The sequence below is a fragment of the Triturus cristatus genome, chromosome 5_1 (genome assembly GCF_964204655.1).
Source record: "Triturus cristatus chromosome 5_1, aTriCri1.1, whole genome shotgun sequence".
In the NCBI taxonomy this organism is placed as follows: domain Eukaryota; kingdom Metazoa; phylum Chordata; class Amphibia; order Caudata; family Salamandridae; genus Triturus; species Triturus cristatus.
In genome coordinates, this window is record NC_140587.1 from 614,012,345 (window position 1) to 614,031,055 (window position 18,711).

General features: G+C 41.9%; 1 protein-coding gene across 8 annotated transcripts in view; it reads left to right on the top strand.

The window, feature by feature from the left end:
* The window catches only part of ASPH (aspartate beta-hydroxylase), a 675,802-nt gene that overhangs the window by 464,657 nt on the left and 192,434 nt on the right, over positions 1-18,711 (top strand). For all 8 annotated transcript variants that reach the window (XM_085605545.1, XM_085605551.1, XM_085605546.1 and 5 more), the window contains 2 exons: positions 7,550-7,635; positions 12,613-12,699. In XM_085605545.1, coding sequence (XP_085461671.1) covers positions 7,550-7,635; positions 12,613-12,699 — 173 coding nt within the window. The remainder of the gene's footprint in view (positions 1-7,549; positions 7,636-12,612; positions 12,700-18,711) is intronic.

Genomic DNA, 18,711 nt, shown 5'->3' on the forward strand with positions numbered 1-18,711 from the left:
TTATTTATGGTCTGACTGTATTTATTCCTGCATAGTATTTATTGTCTGACAGTATTTAATTGCCCTCTGTATTTATTGCACCTATATTTATTCTGTGTTTATTTATGACCTGATCCTATTTATTGAAACCCCACTGTGGTATTATTTATTTAACCTGCTCTTTTGAGGAAAATCTTATTGTATTGTATTGTATTTATCTTTTATGAAACCTGCAACTAAGAGAAAAAGATAAAGACAAACTACTTTCTTTCATAATTTTTACGGTGTAGTGTCGTTTTTGGAACGGATGAACGCATGGTTATTGTGAGGGTGTGACGTACGCTTCACACGGTGCCTGTACCCCAACCGCTCGAGCCAAGCTACCGTTGTGCCTTGGGAACCGGGTGACTGCTGACCCGGTTGCCCGGTTTCCAACAGTGGGTAACAAAGGGGATAGAGCAGGGGAGACGTTAAATAACAGAGAGATTAATTTAGACAACAGGGGTTTTATCAACATCATATAACGTTTTTTCAATACCTGACAATAAGGAACATAGATAGAAGTAGTGATGTAAACCTCTGGTTGCGTATGCCCATTCAGGGCTGAAATCACACAGAGAACATGTACAGTGGGAGATTGGAAATATATATGTATTTTTAACATTAAAATGAATAGCGATGAACGAATTCATTAAGAAGTGTACAAATATATGTGCAGTGTTATGGTAGGAAATGTCTCCCCCCAAAAAAAACAAAAAAAGAAAAAAAAGAAGGGGAGTTAGCCCATTCAGGGCGAAAAAAATTCTGGGAGACCTACATTATAGATGAATTTCATGAGTGAAAATGAATACCTAATCTATGAATTCACTAAAAACTGTGCAAATGTACAGAACAATGTATGATGAAACAGCACGCTATAAGATGTCTGCCCTAAAGGAGATCTGTAAGAGTGATACAATGTTTCCCTCCTCTGTTTCATTGATTGACAGCGAGCGATCCCCTCTCTCGATGTCGATGGAACTTTATTGTTTGATTTAAAATGACAAAAAAATGTAAACCCTATCGACATTGACAAAGGCTTGTAGCCGAAACGCGTCTGTCGGGTGTTTTCTTGCTCTGTTGCTGAATAAATCTTAATGAAGATATTTCCCATGGAGTGCGCCTCATTCATGATCCGAGATAGGATCAACGACTAGGAATAATTTACGCGTCTCACCAACGCGGAGGTTGGAGCACCCGTGCCGTGAGAGAAGCAGCTGGTGATCGTATGGGAAAATTCTGTTTGCTGCTGGCTCCGTCACTGAATGGTTCTGCGGAAGTAAGCAGACGCCGATTGGAACGACGAAAAGAATTGGAACTGAGTGGAAGATAGCGGGAAACAACGAGGAGCCGTAGGAGGAAAACCAACGGTCGCCGCGGGTCGGAGGACGTGAGGTGATCGGCGGGAACCTTTCCGGTAAGCGTTGCTACCGTTTTCTGATACATTATTTTGAGAGTGATAGGCACGTTTGGGGTGAATCAAAATAAATTCAAAGCAACAGAGTTCAAGATTCCAAGGTGCCGTAATATGTTTTCCGACCGAGAGAGGGAGGAAGCTGCGGCGAGTATATTCACCAAAAGTACCCGCAGAACGAACGCTGACACAGAGGTGAACACAGGTGTACCGACTAAAACGAGTAACTTACGATCTTTATATGGCATTCTAGAAAAAGCCTACGAAAGAGAAACGAGAAAGTGGTGGGAGGCCACCTCCCTGCAACGATATTTGGATGTCAATCGGATCCCAAGGGGGCTACGAATCTATACAACCCCAGCATATGAAAATCCTGATCCACAACTTTTACAAGAATGGTCTGAATATACACATGCATCATCAAGTGGAATGGTCAAGATATTGATTAAGTATGCGTGGAGCGATCGGCTAAAAATACAAGAGGAAATAAAAATCATTGAAGGCGAGATAGCAGCGGAAACGGATGACAAATTAAAGGAAGAGTTACAAAAACGGATGAAAAAACGTTTGATGGACTATGAAAGCATAATCAAACATCGTAAGCAAACAAAGTACCTCCGGGATGAGGAAGATTATGCATCAGGGAGGGTATTAACCTTTGCAAGAAAGTTTGAAGGCCCCAGAAAATTGTTAATGCAACAAGGATCACAGGTAACCTCCTCCAGAGAGACATCGGAGTCTGAGATATTTGAGGGGGAGCAACCAATACGCAAAGAAAAGGAAACAATCCCTTCTTTTTTCCACGAATATCAACTATTAAGACAGGCAAAACAGAGGCCGGCTGCAAGGACACACCCACCGCCAAAAGCAAGAGGAGATGGAGAACTAGAAGGAGCGGAAAAGGGAAAAGCCGGAACATCAGAGTATATGGTGACAAGGAGCAGACGTGGGGGGAAAAGGAAGTAACAATGAATAAACAAACAATTATTAATCTGTCATCAAAACAATTAAAAATGGAGGAAGAAAAAGTATTGAAATTGGGACTTTCATTCTGCCCCACGACTCAATTTGATTACGCAAATGTGCGTATTGATTTATACAAGTATGTAAGAAAATTAAAACTGATGAAAATGCATCTCCTACACCCGACAAAACCGCAACCTGTAGCTGGAAACGTGGAATCAGAAAAAGAGGGGATCATCACGAGTATGGAAATTGATTTGGAACAAGCCTTACATGAACTTGAATGTGAGAGCACAATGATGAGTCAGCATGATATTGTCAAGACACTACAGGAAGCAGGAATTACGCAAGTAGGTGCCTCTAGCAATCTAGAAATAAAATCGCGATTCATTCCACAAATGGCATATGATACAATAGATGCCTTCCATGACTCGATGATCAGTGATCTTAAGAAACTACAAACGAAGGGACCAAACTTAAGCAAAGAGAACATTACACAAGCTCAATGGAAGATAATTACGGATTTGAAAAATGAGAATTTGATCATTAAACCCTCAGACAAGGGAGGCAACATCGTACTGATGGACAGGAAGCTATATCAAAAGGAAGCATGGAGACAACTCTCAGATAAAGAGTGTTACAACATTGTTACTCGGTCAACATATGAGCAAAGCATAACGGATTTTCATGTGATCTTGAAAAAATGGCATGACAAAGGGATTCTAAGAGACACAGATTACAAATTTATTTTGTGCGAAGCACCGGAAATTCCCACCTTCTATCACCTGCCGAAGGTGCACAAATGCAACAAAAATCCACCAGGGAGACCGATAGTGTCTTCTTTGAATAGCCTACTGGAGAATGTATCCATTTATATTGATTGCTTTCTTAATCCGTTAGTCCGAGACTTGAGTTCTTATATCAAGGACACAAAAGATTTTCTCCGTGCAATCTCGAACATTCAATGGGAGCAGGACATGTGGCTTGTGACCCTAGATGTCACCAGCTTGTATACGAGTATCGAACATCATAAGGGACTGAAGGCAATTGAGTTCTTTCTAAAAAAACGACATGCGAAGTATTACGAGCATAATGCAATGATTATGGAATTTGCAGAATTTTGTTTGAAAAATAACATTTTCATTTGTGCAGGAGAATTGTACCATCAAGAGCAGGGGACTGCGATGGGCACGTGCTTCGCCCCCAGCTATGCGAATCTTTTCGTAGGCTGGTGGGAGAAGCACGTGGCCTGGGCAGGAGAGAACAAAAAATGGCTAGACAAAATTGCATTATGGGTCCGTTACATAGATGACCTCTTCATTATATGGAAGGGGACATATGAGGAGGTGACTCTCTATGTGGCGGCCCTGAACAAAAATGATTGCAATTTAAGGTTCACTGAATGCATCAGTAAAACCCAGGTACCCTATTTAGATTTATTAGTCTATATTGAAGACGAAAAGATTCAGACAACACTGTATCGGAAACCTACAGCTGGAAACAGTACACTTCATGCAAAAAGTTTCCATCCGAATAGTGTAATAGAAGGGGTCCCATATGGGGAACTTGTCAGGATAAGAAGGAATTGTACCATTGACAAGGATTTTATCAAAGCGAAAGATGAGGCATTCAACAGATTAAGAGAAAGAGGGTACAAAGAAAGAACACTTAACAGGGCAGAGAAGAAAGGGGAACACCTGAAAAGACAGGAGTTGATAATGGGAGAACGTAAGCCCCAGAACACAGACAACAGCAATGTAGTGAGGATGATAACTGAATATTCGGCCCAGTCCTCGGAAGTTGTACAGATTTTCCGAAGAAATTGGAAAATATTAAAAACAGATGTAGTTATAGGGCCACATATCCCTAAGACCCCCCAGATTACATACAGAAAAGGCCCTGCCCTTAAGGATCACCTCGTAAGGAGTCATTTCCCAAAGAACCCCAAGAGAAAGGATTTAATAACAGGGTTTTTCCCGTGCATTAACTGTAAGGCCTGCAAGAATGGAACCAAGGTGAAAGAATTTTCAATTCCGGGCAGAACCACAAAAAGAAAAATTAACAAATTAATGAATTGTAACACCGAATTTGTAGTATACTGCCTGTCCTGTCCCTGCGATCTGAAATACATAGGGAGCACAATCCACCCCACCAAAAAGAGAATTTTAGAGCACATGCGTGCTATAAAAAATTATGATGTCAACTATCCAGTGGCACGCCACTTTAAGGAGTTTCACAAGTCAAATCCGAACCTCTTGAGGTTCTTTTGCCTGGATCACATCCCAAAAGATGAGAGGGGTGGCGACAGGATTAAGAAACTTAGAAGACTCAAATCAAAATATATATTGGAGATGCAAACTAAAAGCCCCTCTGGGCTAAATAACGAAGAGGAGCTCTGGGTGCATATCACATAAGAATTTGAACAAAATGAATACTTGCATCATCGGTACTACCCTAACTTCATTTCTGTGAAAGGTTTGGTGGGTAACAAAGGGGATAGAGCAGGGGAGATGTTAAATAACAGAGAGATTAGTTTAGACAACAGGGGTTTTATCAACATCATATAACGTTTTTTCAGTACCTGACAATAAGGAACATAGATAGAAGTAGTGATGTAAACCTCTGGTTGCGTATGCCCATTCAGGGCTGAAATCACACAGAGAACATGTACAGTGGGAGATTGGAAATATATATGTATTTTTAACATTAAAATGAATAGCGATGAACGAATTCATTAAGAAGTGTACAAATATATGTGCAGTGTTATGGTAGGAAATGTCTCCCCCCAAAAAAAACAAAAAAAACAAAAACAAAAAAAAGAAGGGGAGTTAGCCCATTCAGGGCGAAAAAAATTCTGGGAGACCTACATTATAGATGAATTTCATGAGTGAAAATGAATACCTAATGTATGAATTCACTAAAAACTGTGCAAATGTACAGAACAATGTATGATGAAACAGCACGCTATAAGATGTCTGCCCTAAAGGAGATCTGTAAGAGTGATACAATGTTTCCCTCCTCTGTTTCATTGATTGACAGCGAGCGATCCCCTCTCTCGATGTCGATGGAACTTTATTGTTTGATTTAAAATGACAAAAAAATGTAAACCCTACCGACATTGACAAAGGCGTGTAGCCGAAACGCGTCTGTCGGGTGTTTTCTTGCTCTGTTGCTGAATAAATCTTAATGAAGATATTTCCCATGGAGTGCGCCTCATTCATGATCCGAGATAGGATCAACGACTAGGAATATATATATATATATATATATATATATATATATATATATAGCAAATTGTGTCTATATATGCATCTTTTGTGTCACTGAATGTTTGTGGATGCTGCACTTTGTCCACACTATATTAATGATGACAAAGGGGTGTTGTTTATAGTTCCTTTGGGAAATGGGCTCTAAAGGTCCTATTAAGTTTCTGGTAGGACATCTCTTCTTTTATGTTTCTTATTGTCAGAAGTCAGAAACAACAGAGATTATGTGTCTTCTATAATGCATTTGACCCTATAGGTCATCCAGACCTCTTTTTTTCCTTTTTAAGGACAAAGTGGTCATGTCATTTTTCTGTCAGAAGACTCTTAAAGCTTTTTACCTCTTTCTCTTTAAAGACCGACTTTCTCTGGCCTGTACAGTTGCTTTCATTTCTATGCTCCATGACAGAGGTCATGGGTTCTATTAAGAGCAAGCTCTTGTTTTACTATTCCCACATGCTCTTGGGCAGCCTTTAGTTGGCCACTTAGTTCTCTTTGAGAACTTTTGTGAGATTAGTTTGCAGACCCTCCTCCAGTGGGGTATAGCTATGGTATCTAATTCTAAGTTAATGAATCTGCGGGTAGATGTCTCTATCAGATGTAAAAGTTACTTACCTTCTGTAATGCTATTTCTGGTAGAGACACAGTCTAGACGCTGATTCCTTAATGTCCAACCCATCCTCCCCGCTCTGCGAAGGTCCTTTGAGGTAGGGGTTATACCCATTCAATGCTGGCCTTATATGCCAGTGATCACTATCTCAACCTATGTTTGGTCTAAAGAAACTCCTTGACCTGGTCACCTATTTTTTGTTTAAATGTTGCGTTCACCATCTCAGTCCCGAATGTGGGTGGTTGGTGAAGTATGTGTGTTCTTCTTTCGCACCCTGGGTTCTTTCACCAGTGCGCAGTTTTAATTCTTTCTTCTTTCTATGCGAAGTTTCTTGGTAGTATTACACCTTGAAACTGGTGCTGTCAATAGATCATGTGATTTTGTGAATTAAAAAAACAGTTTTGTACTGTTGTTGTAGGTTCTGTTGAACTATTACCGTATCATTCATTACCATTCGTGATTGGTTTATAGAGGGTATGGTCTCTCCCTTTATATGAGTTATTCACTAGGGCGCAAGGTTTCTTATGACCCTATGTTACAATTTATTTCCTTTATTATTGAAACCCATGTCTGATAATTTCATACCATTTATTTAATTTTATTGTTGTTTCAAAGATTTTTGATCATTTTTGGCACAGTGTTTCCACATCCAGTTTTAGTAGTGGCTCCGCGTTTTTTTGCACGGAAAAGTTTCACAGTAGAAAGCTGATGTCCGCGCGCCGGAGGGGACTTGTATGGCTCCACGGATGTCATATCTATAGCCGATGTCACTACGGAGCCATAGGATGCTGTCCCCCGGCGCGCAGAGGTACTGCTGAAAAATCTCCGGATCCAGACTGCCGCCTGTGGGAAATTGTAAGTTAAGGAATCTGCAGCTAGACTGTGTCTCTACCAGATATAGCGTTACCAAAGGTAAGTAACTTTTACTTTAACAAAAGTGCTGCCTTAGTCTAGGACCCACTTTTGTCCAGAACAGTTCCTTATGTTACCAACTTTGAAATATTCTCTGCAGACACCTTTTCAAAAATATAACATTTCTAAGCCTTTTTCAAACACATGGAAAAATGTTTGAATTGTGACTATGTGAGTGTCTTGAAACAAACACCACTGATAGGATATAAGAATCTGTGTAACGCACAGATGTAATAACTTCTAAATAGCTGATAGTTCTCAGGAATACCACTGATGCATTCAAATAAGGGAACTGCAGCTTCATGTTTTGTCTTATAATAGGCACAATGTGAATGGACTGATGCATAAGTGTGTCTTTGTTTCTCATAGATAAGAAAAAGAAGCCTAAACTAATAAATAAGTTTGATAAATCTATCAAAGTGGAGCTGGATGCTGCAGAGAAGCTACGGAAGAAGGTTTGTGGAGGTGTTAGATAAAGTTTTTTAAATCTTTTTTCAATGGGAAAATTGTGTAAATCGTTGACAGATATGTGAGTGACGGTATATTTGAACGAAATTACCTTTTTGTGCTCGTCTTCCATCTTCCCGATAACCTCTTACCAATGTTCTCCCTCCCTTGTAACTTGTGTTGCTTTCTGTGCACTTTTGATGCATTTCCACCACACACCTCTATACCCTCAAAATCTACCTCCACTCCTCCCGCCCATCTCCTTACCACTGGATACAGTATAGCTTGGAAAATGTGTTTGTTTGCCATGTAGATTGGAATAATTGTACTCTCATGATGGTTTTATTTTAATTCTCTCTTGCTTTACAATGAGCAGTTTATTACTGTCCCATCTATTGCTCATGTCCAGCAATTACCTGGTATTCTGGCCCCAGTTCACCTTATGTTTTCTAATATTCTTTCCTGCAGTACCTACTACATAAATGCTGATTAGAATATTGTATGCCCGTGCATATCAGTCATCACCCCCCCACCCCGCCCCCAATCATGGAATGTCTTCCTCTAATCACTGTGGTGCTTGCAGGTGATATAATTTATGGGTCGGCTGCTTTGCACTTTCCACTAAATACTTTAGGCCTTATTTTGATCTTGGCACAAACCCTGAATAATGGGCAAGCTCCAGTTTGTGCCCAGTTCGGAGTTGCAAGTTTTGTATTAATTACCCCATGTGCAGTTTGCCCTCAAGAATTTCAAATGATTATACCTGGTGTAATTGCTTAGTTCAAACACCCCCACATTCTGAGTTTACACATCTAGAACAGGGTGAAACCTTGTGCAGTTAGCATGCTATCACTCATGAGGTGTGCAAATCAGAACGGTGTGGCAATAACACACCCACAAAATGCCATAACACAGATTACAAATTGCAGGTGTGCTACTACTGTGCACGTTTTTGCTTAAGATTCAGAATGATCCCTCTTTTAATTAGATGATTTGCCTACTTAAAAAATCTATCGGAAATGTCAATCATGTAGGACAAATTCAAGATGCTCATGCTGGCCCAGGTTCTATCTGCCCTAGATCAGGGAGAAGTGTCAGTGAGCCTAGCACTAAGCGAACCTGCCAAATTTTATACAGGTTTTGGAGAAGACTTCATAAGATCTGCAGTGGTTGCAGCTCAACTGCAATTGGACCAATGTGGGTGTCAGTGCTCACATTGACGAAACATTCCTGCCTTCGCAGCGGAGTCCTATGGGAAGCACATTTTTGCTGTTCTGTACTGCAAGACATTTTGATCTGTTATTCAATAGACCCACCACCTTCGGAGTTACTCTTTCAAATGTATTCTAAGGATAAGGAATCTGTGGTTGGAAGTCCCCATTTCTTACCTTCAGTGATGCTCTTTCTGGTGGATTCTCTTAACAGCAGTTTTCTCCCTGCCACCTCGAATACCTTTCCCCCCCGGGGTCATTGAATTGCCTCATTTAAGGCTAAAAAGGTGCAAAATTAGTGATCTGCACACTGGCACAGATAATTGGTTTTGGACCTTTGCGTCTGAGGGGACAGTGTCAAGCAAGAAACGAAGGTCAGCGCTCTTGGTTGACGTTTATAAAGGGACTCCAGCTCTCATTTCTGTAGTCGAGCTGGGTCGACGCAGAGCCACACGATGCCACCTAGGAGCACAGGGTCTACACAGAAAAATCTTCAGGATCCAGTCTGGCACCTGGGGATATTCTAAAGGTTAGGAATCTGTGGTTAAAGTATCCTCCAGAAAGAGCATTCCTGAAGGCAAATAAATAGTTATTTTCAACACATCAGACTCATTCTGCAAGGAGACGAACAGAGACGACTTTTTGCACAGGGTTTGCCAGCCGCACCGAGTGTCAGTCACAGCCTCATTCAAGTGCACACAAGCCATGGCGTGGTCGGGTAAATGTGGCATTGACTGTCCCCTTTCACCTGCCTAAGGCCGACCGTTGCCTTCTGGAGTATTAGGGAGAACCAGGAAGGTTCTATGGTGTGACACACATTAGATCACTAGAAGCACAACGTTTTTCAAGCACTATTAATCAAAAACTGGGAACATTTAGATGAATTGTGAGTTCAAATTTCAGTGGCATTCAAGCCCAAAATGGTGATACTGTGGACCAGAGACGGTGGGGTTGTGATGCATTAGGCACAATTAGTGACTAGGTGTATCCCCTGAGGGTGCGAGATGAATGCTGAAGGCAAGGACTGCACAGAAGAGGAGGATGTTACAGTGAGAGTAAGACGAGAGGGTGAGGGTGGCAACCTGAAGGAGTGAACTTGACCGTTTCATGGCAGTTTCTTCCCTAGACTGCCTTCATACTATCCGCACAAGCGTCTGCTGCCTGATCTTTTGGCTGCCTATGGTTTGTATTAAAAATAGTTGCAATGAGAATATTCATACATGGAATGCTGAAGATCTACCTCACTTACAGTAAATCATATTGCCCATTGAGGGTCCTAACTGTCAGGAGGATCCCAGAGGTTCACAAGTCCTAAGAAGAGAACTAGACACACAGTCGGCCCCAAAGACGGGGTCCCTTTTATTGAAGTGCGACTTCAGAGGTCGTCGTTTTCCACTTCCATATGCACACTGCCACCAAATATGAAACCCCCTGGTGCACGCCAGGCAGACGCCACTTTAGACAAAGCGCTAGTGCTGGTAAAAGCGAAGACAGAGAGGCCAGTAGAGCTCCCCCCATGACAACCATAAAAGCCCTGTACAGACACTGAGCATAATCCTGGTTACACCAGGAGCCACAGTCACCTTCAAATAGACCTTATTGCGAAGAGTGAAGGGATAATGCAGGATATCCTGGACCAGAGTCGAAAGGACTTCCAGCGGAGATCTGCCATCATAGAGACTGCCATGGTTGCATTAGAGTCTGCAGGAAGAGAAAGCCATGCAGCCGAAAGACTCAACTTTTACTTAAGGTGAATGTGAGAGGCTGGGTCAATGGTTTATCATGAAGACACATACTAGCTTCTGGCTGAGTCACTACTCAAGCTCTCATTGAAGAAAGTCTAGAGCGCGCCCATTCCAGAATTGAGAGATTGCGAGGTATAAAGGCTGCGGTGGTTTAAGGAAGGAGCGTTCTCCCAGAATTTCTAAGACCCAGAAAGTTTAAGGGAGCTGGGTGCACTGATTGAACAGGTTGGTCTCTTCTAAACTCCTTTCATTTTCTAAAACCATATTTCTTTTTTCGTGTTATTACCTTTTTAAATCCCAAACCCTACGCTGGGAGGAATTATTTAAAGACATTTGCAAAAATGCTGACTTGTGCATTGTATGTGATTTCCAGTCGAGGCCCTAATTTTACGCTTCTCTTCCAAACTCGTTTCCCTTCTCCGCCAGAATGAATTTCCTACCTCTTTCCTGGATTGTTTTCCTTTCTACCCCATCCCTTCTTGTAATATCACATTCCCATCATCCTCTTGTGTGCAAGAAACTGTCGAATGATTCCAAACGTAAAATGCAGATGGTTTCAGGCAATGCATATTGTCATGTCAGTTTCGATGTTGGTCACCAGCCTGCCTGATTGTTAATCTAAACAGTTGTTGACAAAGCCAATAAGTTTGGCTTTCACTAAAAATTGGTAAAGTGTGAAATTGGCGAAATGCTTCTTTGACGGTCCTGAGCTGGTTATATTGATGACTGAACGTTTGGGAAAACTCGAACTGAAACCTGCTCTTTCAAGTCTTTTAGAATGCGTTTTGGTATGTTAAGCTCTGAAATTATTTTCCAAAAAACAGCAATATGACAACTGCTGATCACTTATTATCAACAGTGAGAATAACTTATTTGTACACAGTGCTGCTGTATGCTACAATTTTGCCGCTTTTAACACAGATGCTATTATCCAATATACCGACTTCGGTAGGATGAAAAGATGAGTTGGCCTAACCAGGATTGGAGCTTCTACGGCCCATTCGATGTCATCAGCGAGCGTTTAACTCACCGAGTAATCTTGCAGAGCTTTGCTAGGCTAATTCATACTTTAGCTGTAGTCAAATAGTACTGAAAGCAAGCAACCTACAATATGAGTTAACAGAATAAATGTAGGATCTCTGCTAAAAAAAGAAAAAAAGAGCAATATGAGATATGATCACTGCTTAACAACAGCAAAATAGCATGTTGTTCGGGTTTTTATGCTCAGTTTGAAAAATAAACAACCGTTAAACTAGTTGATACGGTTTTATCCCCCAATTTCTAAGTGTCTTGTGTGTTCCATGTGTCTTATTTGTTTTGATATCCTACAGACAAAGTCTTTCCTCCGAGCAGGAAAGGTACTTGTTCATTGTTTTCCTTTTTGTCTGGCATTGCGTTTTTTCATAGATCGAAATCTTTATGGGTTAAACCTGCTGTTTATTGTTTACACCTCTGTGGCTATGAGTTATAGCATTAACTCATTAAAAATGAAACATGTCATACAGCGCTGGGGAAAACATTGACCCTCACGCCTCAGTTAGGCCTACTTAATATATGGGAAGCCACAGACCTCACCGAGACCGAGCAGCAGATGGTAACGTTGGGCTTCACTTTGGTCAAGCGAGAGATAGCACGCCACTGGGGGGCTGCTGAGGCACCATCCGTACGAGTGTGGCTACAGGAGCTCGACAGATGCATGATAGCTGAAAAAGAAGTGTTCATCATTAGAGGGTGCCCCAGAAAGTGGGAGAAGAAATGGAAGGCGTGGAATAGCTGTAGAGGGTCCCTATGCACGCCCCTGTTGGTGGACCTGACGTTAAGGCGAAAGGAACTTAGAAAAGTGTTAGCATTGTGAATGTAATCTTACATATGTTATTCATTTTGGTGTGCTATGGTGCTGCGGACATAAATGTGAATCTATCTGTGTGCCTGGCAAAATTAAATAAAATATTATTCCAAAAAAAAAAAAATGAAAGATGTACACCTAGGCTACAAAGAAATTGATTGATAATATTTTCTTTTTTGACAGGGTAAAATTGATGACGCAGTGAAAGCATTTGAGGAATTAGTGAAAAAATACCCACAAAGTCCACGAGCCAGATACGGCAAAGCTCAGGTACAGGACGTTTTAAAGTGTCAAACTGTCTGTTGTACGTATGTGTGTGTTTATGATGGCTTCATTCAGAAGTAGGATGGAGCGCAGATCACTTTAATGCATGTGCCACCGTCAGGATGTTGACTAGCGCCAACCAGAATCCAAATACAACATTTTACTCGCTCTGTTTTTGGTCCTACTTTTTTTCTGGCATTTGCAAGAAGTTGATTGTATCAGTCAGGAGTCTGCACAGCACTGAAAATGTAAGTCATCTTTTCTTCTAGCCTTCAAAGGTGACTCGCAGATCAGCTGTGACGTCTCTTATGCAGTCGTCAGAGACAAGTCATAGAGGCAGCTTCCTTCCAGTTTTCCTACAAATTAAGAATCCTTTCTTGATACATAACTTAATTGAGTAAGGTAATTAAGTTGTTTAGAAACATCATTTAAGATAACACAATAGGATGTTTCTTAATTTCCTGATTGGCTACTAGAAACTTAGTTTCAATAACTCGATCTCACCAGTCCTTTGTAGAAGAGAATCATTGCTGGTACCACTGGCAGTACAGTTGTTTTGACTTGCATTGTTTTTCACATAGCCTTCTTCAGGGGACAAAATCCAGGGGGTGTGAATCTCAAGTTTCCACCCCCAAAAAAGCAGTGCGTGGAGGCTTAGATGACCAAGGTTCTGGATGGACGGTTTCCATGAGGAACAGGGTCAGTGCTGATTTGCATTGGGTTGTGTGGTCCTCTGTCTACAGTGGCACAGCGGGTGAAACCTGATGGGTTGGAATGCTTCCTCGAGCGTTTGCCGCTCCTTAGACTATTTGCAAGTTTTCATACACTCATCTTTTGGTTGATTGATCGCCAGTAGTCTGCTTTGATACCTGAGACTGACGCAGATTTTAAGCCTACTACTGCCAGTGTTTGTGGAAAAAGTAGTACCTCTGCGTCCATTCAGGGAGTACTTCAGTGGGTGCAGATTTACTACTTTTTTTGGTAAACCAGTCACTATACATATGTACGTTTCCACTCCAAAAAATCAACAAGATAAAACATCTTAGTGAAATGAGAACAACGAGAAAACCAGACGCAGACATAGGAGACCCGTCTCACGACCCTCCAGACACGAACTCCAAACCAAAAATTTGTTTGGGGAATGTCACCACCCATATGACCCCCCCACCCCCTGCCCAGAAGCTATGCTGCCCGGGGGTCACATATTTTAAATCTATTTTGATTGTATGCACTCTTCTTTGTCTCCGCTACAAGAAGCATTAATGGTAGAGTTGTCAAAGCAGTGCATGAATTCAGGGCCTCCAACAGCGCCATTGGTGGACTAAGATGAAGGTCAGTAGTCATGTAAACCCTAAATGAGGCCTAGATTCTTATTAAAGGTGGAAAAATATTATAGTCTATTATGTCAAACATAAGATGTGCTGGTACAGCACACATCCTGAACACAATTATCCAAAAGTGCTCTTATATGTGATATTAAAGAAAAAAGAGCCTCCATGAAATAAAGTGTTTGCCTAGGATCACAGAATTTGGACAAGCAGGAAAGCTGGTATTGATTCTAGGTTATCTAGTTTCACATTTTGAAATTCAGCACAGATGTGTATCTCGGTCTCTCTTCTGTTTTACATAAAAGGACACCGTTTCATCTTTTGTTGTTTTCTCAGGAAACAAAACCCACAAATATGGCAGGCCTGATTCAGGACTCTCAGACTCAACTACCAAACCAAGAATGCATTTTTTGGGGGGGAGGGGGGTATACCCCAAAGACCCCCAAACTGGTGCTATGCCCCTGCCAAAATCCTCTATTTATATATGAATTACTTTGTGAATGGGCACAATTCCTAAGATACATTAAAAGGTGTAAATCGGTACATCACCTTACCACCATTTGATAGCCTTTAAATACCGTTGTGTAGCCCAACGCTTCAGTTCATTCAATGATCTACATGACTAGGTTTTTGTTCCGAAGTATAGGGTCAGTACCACAACCATTGTGTTGCTTATAGTGCCCTAACGACACAAAACAAAAGCTACTTTAAGTTGCCACTCACTTAGGAGAACAACTCCACTAGACAATATTTAATCTTTATCTCACTAGTGGACTCTTAAAACGCTCTCATCCCCCTTTCCCTGTTTTTCTTGACATCGATTTCTGCACAATTTCTGGATAATATTAAAAAAATGATGATCTTTTCAGCAGATTAAGATGCTACGAATGTCCATATTATCTCAAAAGTGGATTAAACCTTGCTTGAGGTCTTTATTTGGCCCAGAAATAGCTTGATTCTGCAGGTTGGCCGCAGACTACCCCTCACGTCCCGGTGTACCTTAATTTCATGGAATCTGAAGTGAAGTATTAATTTGATCAAAAAACTAATTGCAAACAGTTTATTTATGCTCTGTATTATTCCCCCCACCTCTTCTTAATTCATGTGGAAGGATAAACTAGCTATACCTTAGTTCAGAGTAATAAAATATATGTGTACGTAGAGGTGTTTATAATCCACGAACCAGCGATAGAGCGAGCAGTATAGTGCTGAACAGTGGCTAGAGTCAAGGACTCAGTGCTTCATTTCAAAAGAATGAGGGGCCTAAAGTTGTGCTCAGAAGTCTGCGGCCAGCGCTGTTGAAAAGTCAGGGGGCTGATTACCACAGCTGCTCGTCTTGATTCCACCCCATGCCTCTTCTGTCCACCACCAGCCACTTCCTGCCTCTTTAGCGCACACTTGTAAGTTATTTTTCATCCTTGCAGTCTTTGCAACTGTTTTTCTGTCTTTCTCTTGCTCTTTCTTTTCTCCTTTTGTGTTTCTTTCTGTCTTCCTCTGGGTCAAAGCCTGATGAGGATAACTGCCTGTCCCCAAAAACAAGCGTTGTCATGTAACCCTTGCAGGTGAACTCCGCTCGCGGAGTTTTCCGCACACCGCGTTACACGGGGCTCACAGAGTTCCGAAAAACTCTGCGGAGCGGAGTTTTTTACCTCTCTTGCGTTTGTCAACGTCAAGTTGGCGACCGCGGAAAGTTATCCTCCTGGCGAGATTTCTCAATGTGGGGGGACAGGTTTCTCATTGCGAGTGGTCGCGTATGCTCGCGACCACTCGTGCTGAGAAACAGCCCGTTCGCCTTGAGAAAGCTGCCACTCGAGTAAAAATCTACTCAAGCGGCAGAAAAGGAAAGCAGGGACCGCTTGCGCTGTACATGGTGCCGTTTGCGATGATTGCACAGTGCGGACAAGCATCCGGCACTGTGCAATCACCGCAAACGGCATTTTTCTATCGTACTCCGCCGCTTGCGGAGCTCCGCGAAGTGCAGCAGAGTTTTTTTTTTTTTGCACTTCGCGGAGCTCTGCGTAGTGCAACTCCACAAGCTCCGCCCAGGGTTAGCGTTTTGCATCCGGCACAAATTAAGCACAGTGTCCAGTAAGTCAGGCGAAAGTGGCCTGAACGTCTGTAGGGTAGTAGTAATCGTTGAAAAGATGCTTCCTTAGTTTCTGGATGGCAGGGCGGTAGGAGTAATCCTGAGGTCAATGCAGATGTTGTTGCAGACACTCGGTGTAAAGATGCTGGAGGCCTGTCTTCATGTCTTGTCCTCTTTGCATTTCTTAGTCTCTAGTTTGGTGACGTCCTTGCCCTTGGTGTTGGTTTCCCTGCCAGGATTACAACTATTGTCCCCTAAGGATCCCCTTTAACCGGTGAGTTAAGAGTGCTGGGGACCACTTCCCTGAGACCAAAGCCTTACTAAAACTTAAGGGATGTAAGCAAAAGAAGCTACTTACTGCTTCGCACCGTGAAATCATGTTTTTGTGTCATTAGTAGGGGTGGGCGGAATTTGCGAAAGCGACTTTCGCAAATTATCGCGAAAATGTTAAAAATCTCCGCAAACAAGCGGAAATATCGCGAAGATGCGGAAGATTTTTCCCGCCCGTTCGCGATATTTTCTGCATGGTTGCGGGTCGCTAACTTACCCCTGCGGTTGCTCGCGGGCGCGGCCATCTTGTTTTCAGTTTTCGCGGTGCATGATCGCGAGAAGAAAGACGTGATCGCGCGTCGCATGACGTCACTGCGGACGCGAACTGTCGTGAGACAGCGCAAATGGCTAAAACAATACAACATCTCATGGAGAACGCGACCGGATAGGGAAAACTTGTCGGCGAACGCGTGGATTCAGGTAAGGCGATCGCGCGAGAATATATTATTTTACAGCGCGAGCAAGAACCAAATTATCGCAGAGCTGCGGAATGTGGAAATTTTGACATTTCCGCGCTCTCCGCGGAACGCAGAAATGCCAAATTATCGCAAATTCCGCAAACGGAACGGAAATTTTGCCCAGGCCTAGTCATTAGAGCTGCACATTCTTTGCTAAATTCCAAGCCTCTCTTGGTTCTTCTTCCAGGCAAACATAGGGTGTTTTTTGTTTCCATAAGTCTAATGTCCACATGCTAGGTTGTGGGCCTATTCGAGGAGGGCAAAGATAAAATATTGGGTCTATGGCCCTTCCTCAATCTGTCCTGTGGTGGCAGCTGCTTACACCAAAATAGAAGCGGTCTTCGTGGGCCTCTTTGTCACTGCTAATCATTTGTCTGTTGTCGAAGGTGCAAACCAAGTAATATTTTCTGACCACACTTGTATTAGTTATCCAAAAGCAGAGGAATCAAAGCCTCATGTATTTTCAAACTGCAAGCTGAGACTTTTACGCGTTACAATCAGTGTACGCATCACAATCCCAAATGGCTTTAGTATATGTTTCAAGGCTTTTCTGCTTGTGCAAACCTTGTCTGTTTGCTTAGCGAGACCTTTGCACATGCTCTGAAGCTTTCCTTCACACTGATCTCCTTTCTGCCTCACGCTCGAGTCAAAGTCTGATGATATAAAATCAGTCCCGGTGCCCACCAACTGCAGCCACCGGCACAAATTAAGCACTGCCCCTATCAACTGTTCTCTTTTTTCACTTTTCTAATAATTAAATTCTATGTCGGTCAGTCTGGATCTGAACATGTGATTTGCAAGTTATACACCACTCTCTCTTCAACATGTTTATAGACTCTAGAAGTTATTTTAGTACAATATGTTCTAAATAGTTTCCTATAATTTAAGTGAATGGGAAAGACGAGGCTGTTTTTTTCTATAGATTACTGCCCCTTCTACAAATTTTGTGCAAACAACTCGAGTACATTTTTTTTAGATATATTACATTAAAATGTATGTGGCGGCATGGACACAATGAGAGCAGACCCGAAACTTCTATTTGGTAGTGAAGTAGAAGGTCGTGTCCATGATTGTATTTATTTGTTTATTTTAGCTCCAATCAACCTTAAAGGACATTCGAGCGCTTTACAGGGAGGCAAAGAAAAACATTTAAAATCATTTAGAAACAAATGGTATAATTACACATTACAAGTTAAGTATCATCATTTTTACAAATATACGGGACGTTTTAAGATTTACTACACATTGTAGATGGCAGCAAGATTGGTTGGTGGCGAGATGTATTCAGAGATTTGCAGTACTACAGCAAATAGTTGTTCCTTTGGAAGGAAGGGTACAAGTTAGGTACACAGTGAAGAGAAGGTGTGATGAAGATGGCCTCTGTAGAAGATGTCTCTCAAAAGGGGATATATTTTAGATCTTACTAGGCTGTTCAAAATATCAGTATGTCGGCGTAATTTCCAGCATTTCAATGTACGGTTTTTATGCAACATTCCGTGAAATGACATTGTTATGCCAAGTTCATTCATGTAAAAATCCTATCACCAGAGAACCGGACAATGTGAACAAGTGGGTTTTGTTTTTGCGCCGTTTATTAGCGTAAAGATCGTCCTATTACCCAACATGGATGCATATCGCACTAAAACATAGCACAAGTTGCCAGACTGGCCTTATGCCTAATTTTGCATAATTTCTCAGAATTGTGGCAAAGAAGTGCACGCCCCTTGATCTTACTTGAAAGCAGACTGGCAGGTAGAGAGCTGGAGTGCAGAGGGGGTGGGAGTGCCAGTGACATGGTACATAGTACCCCCAGGGG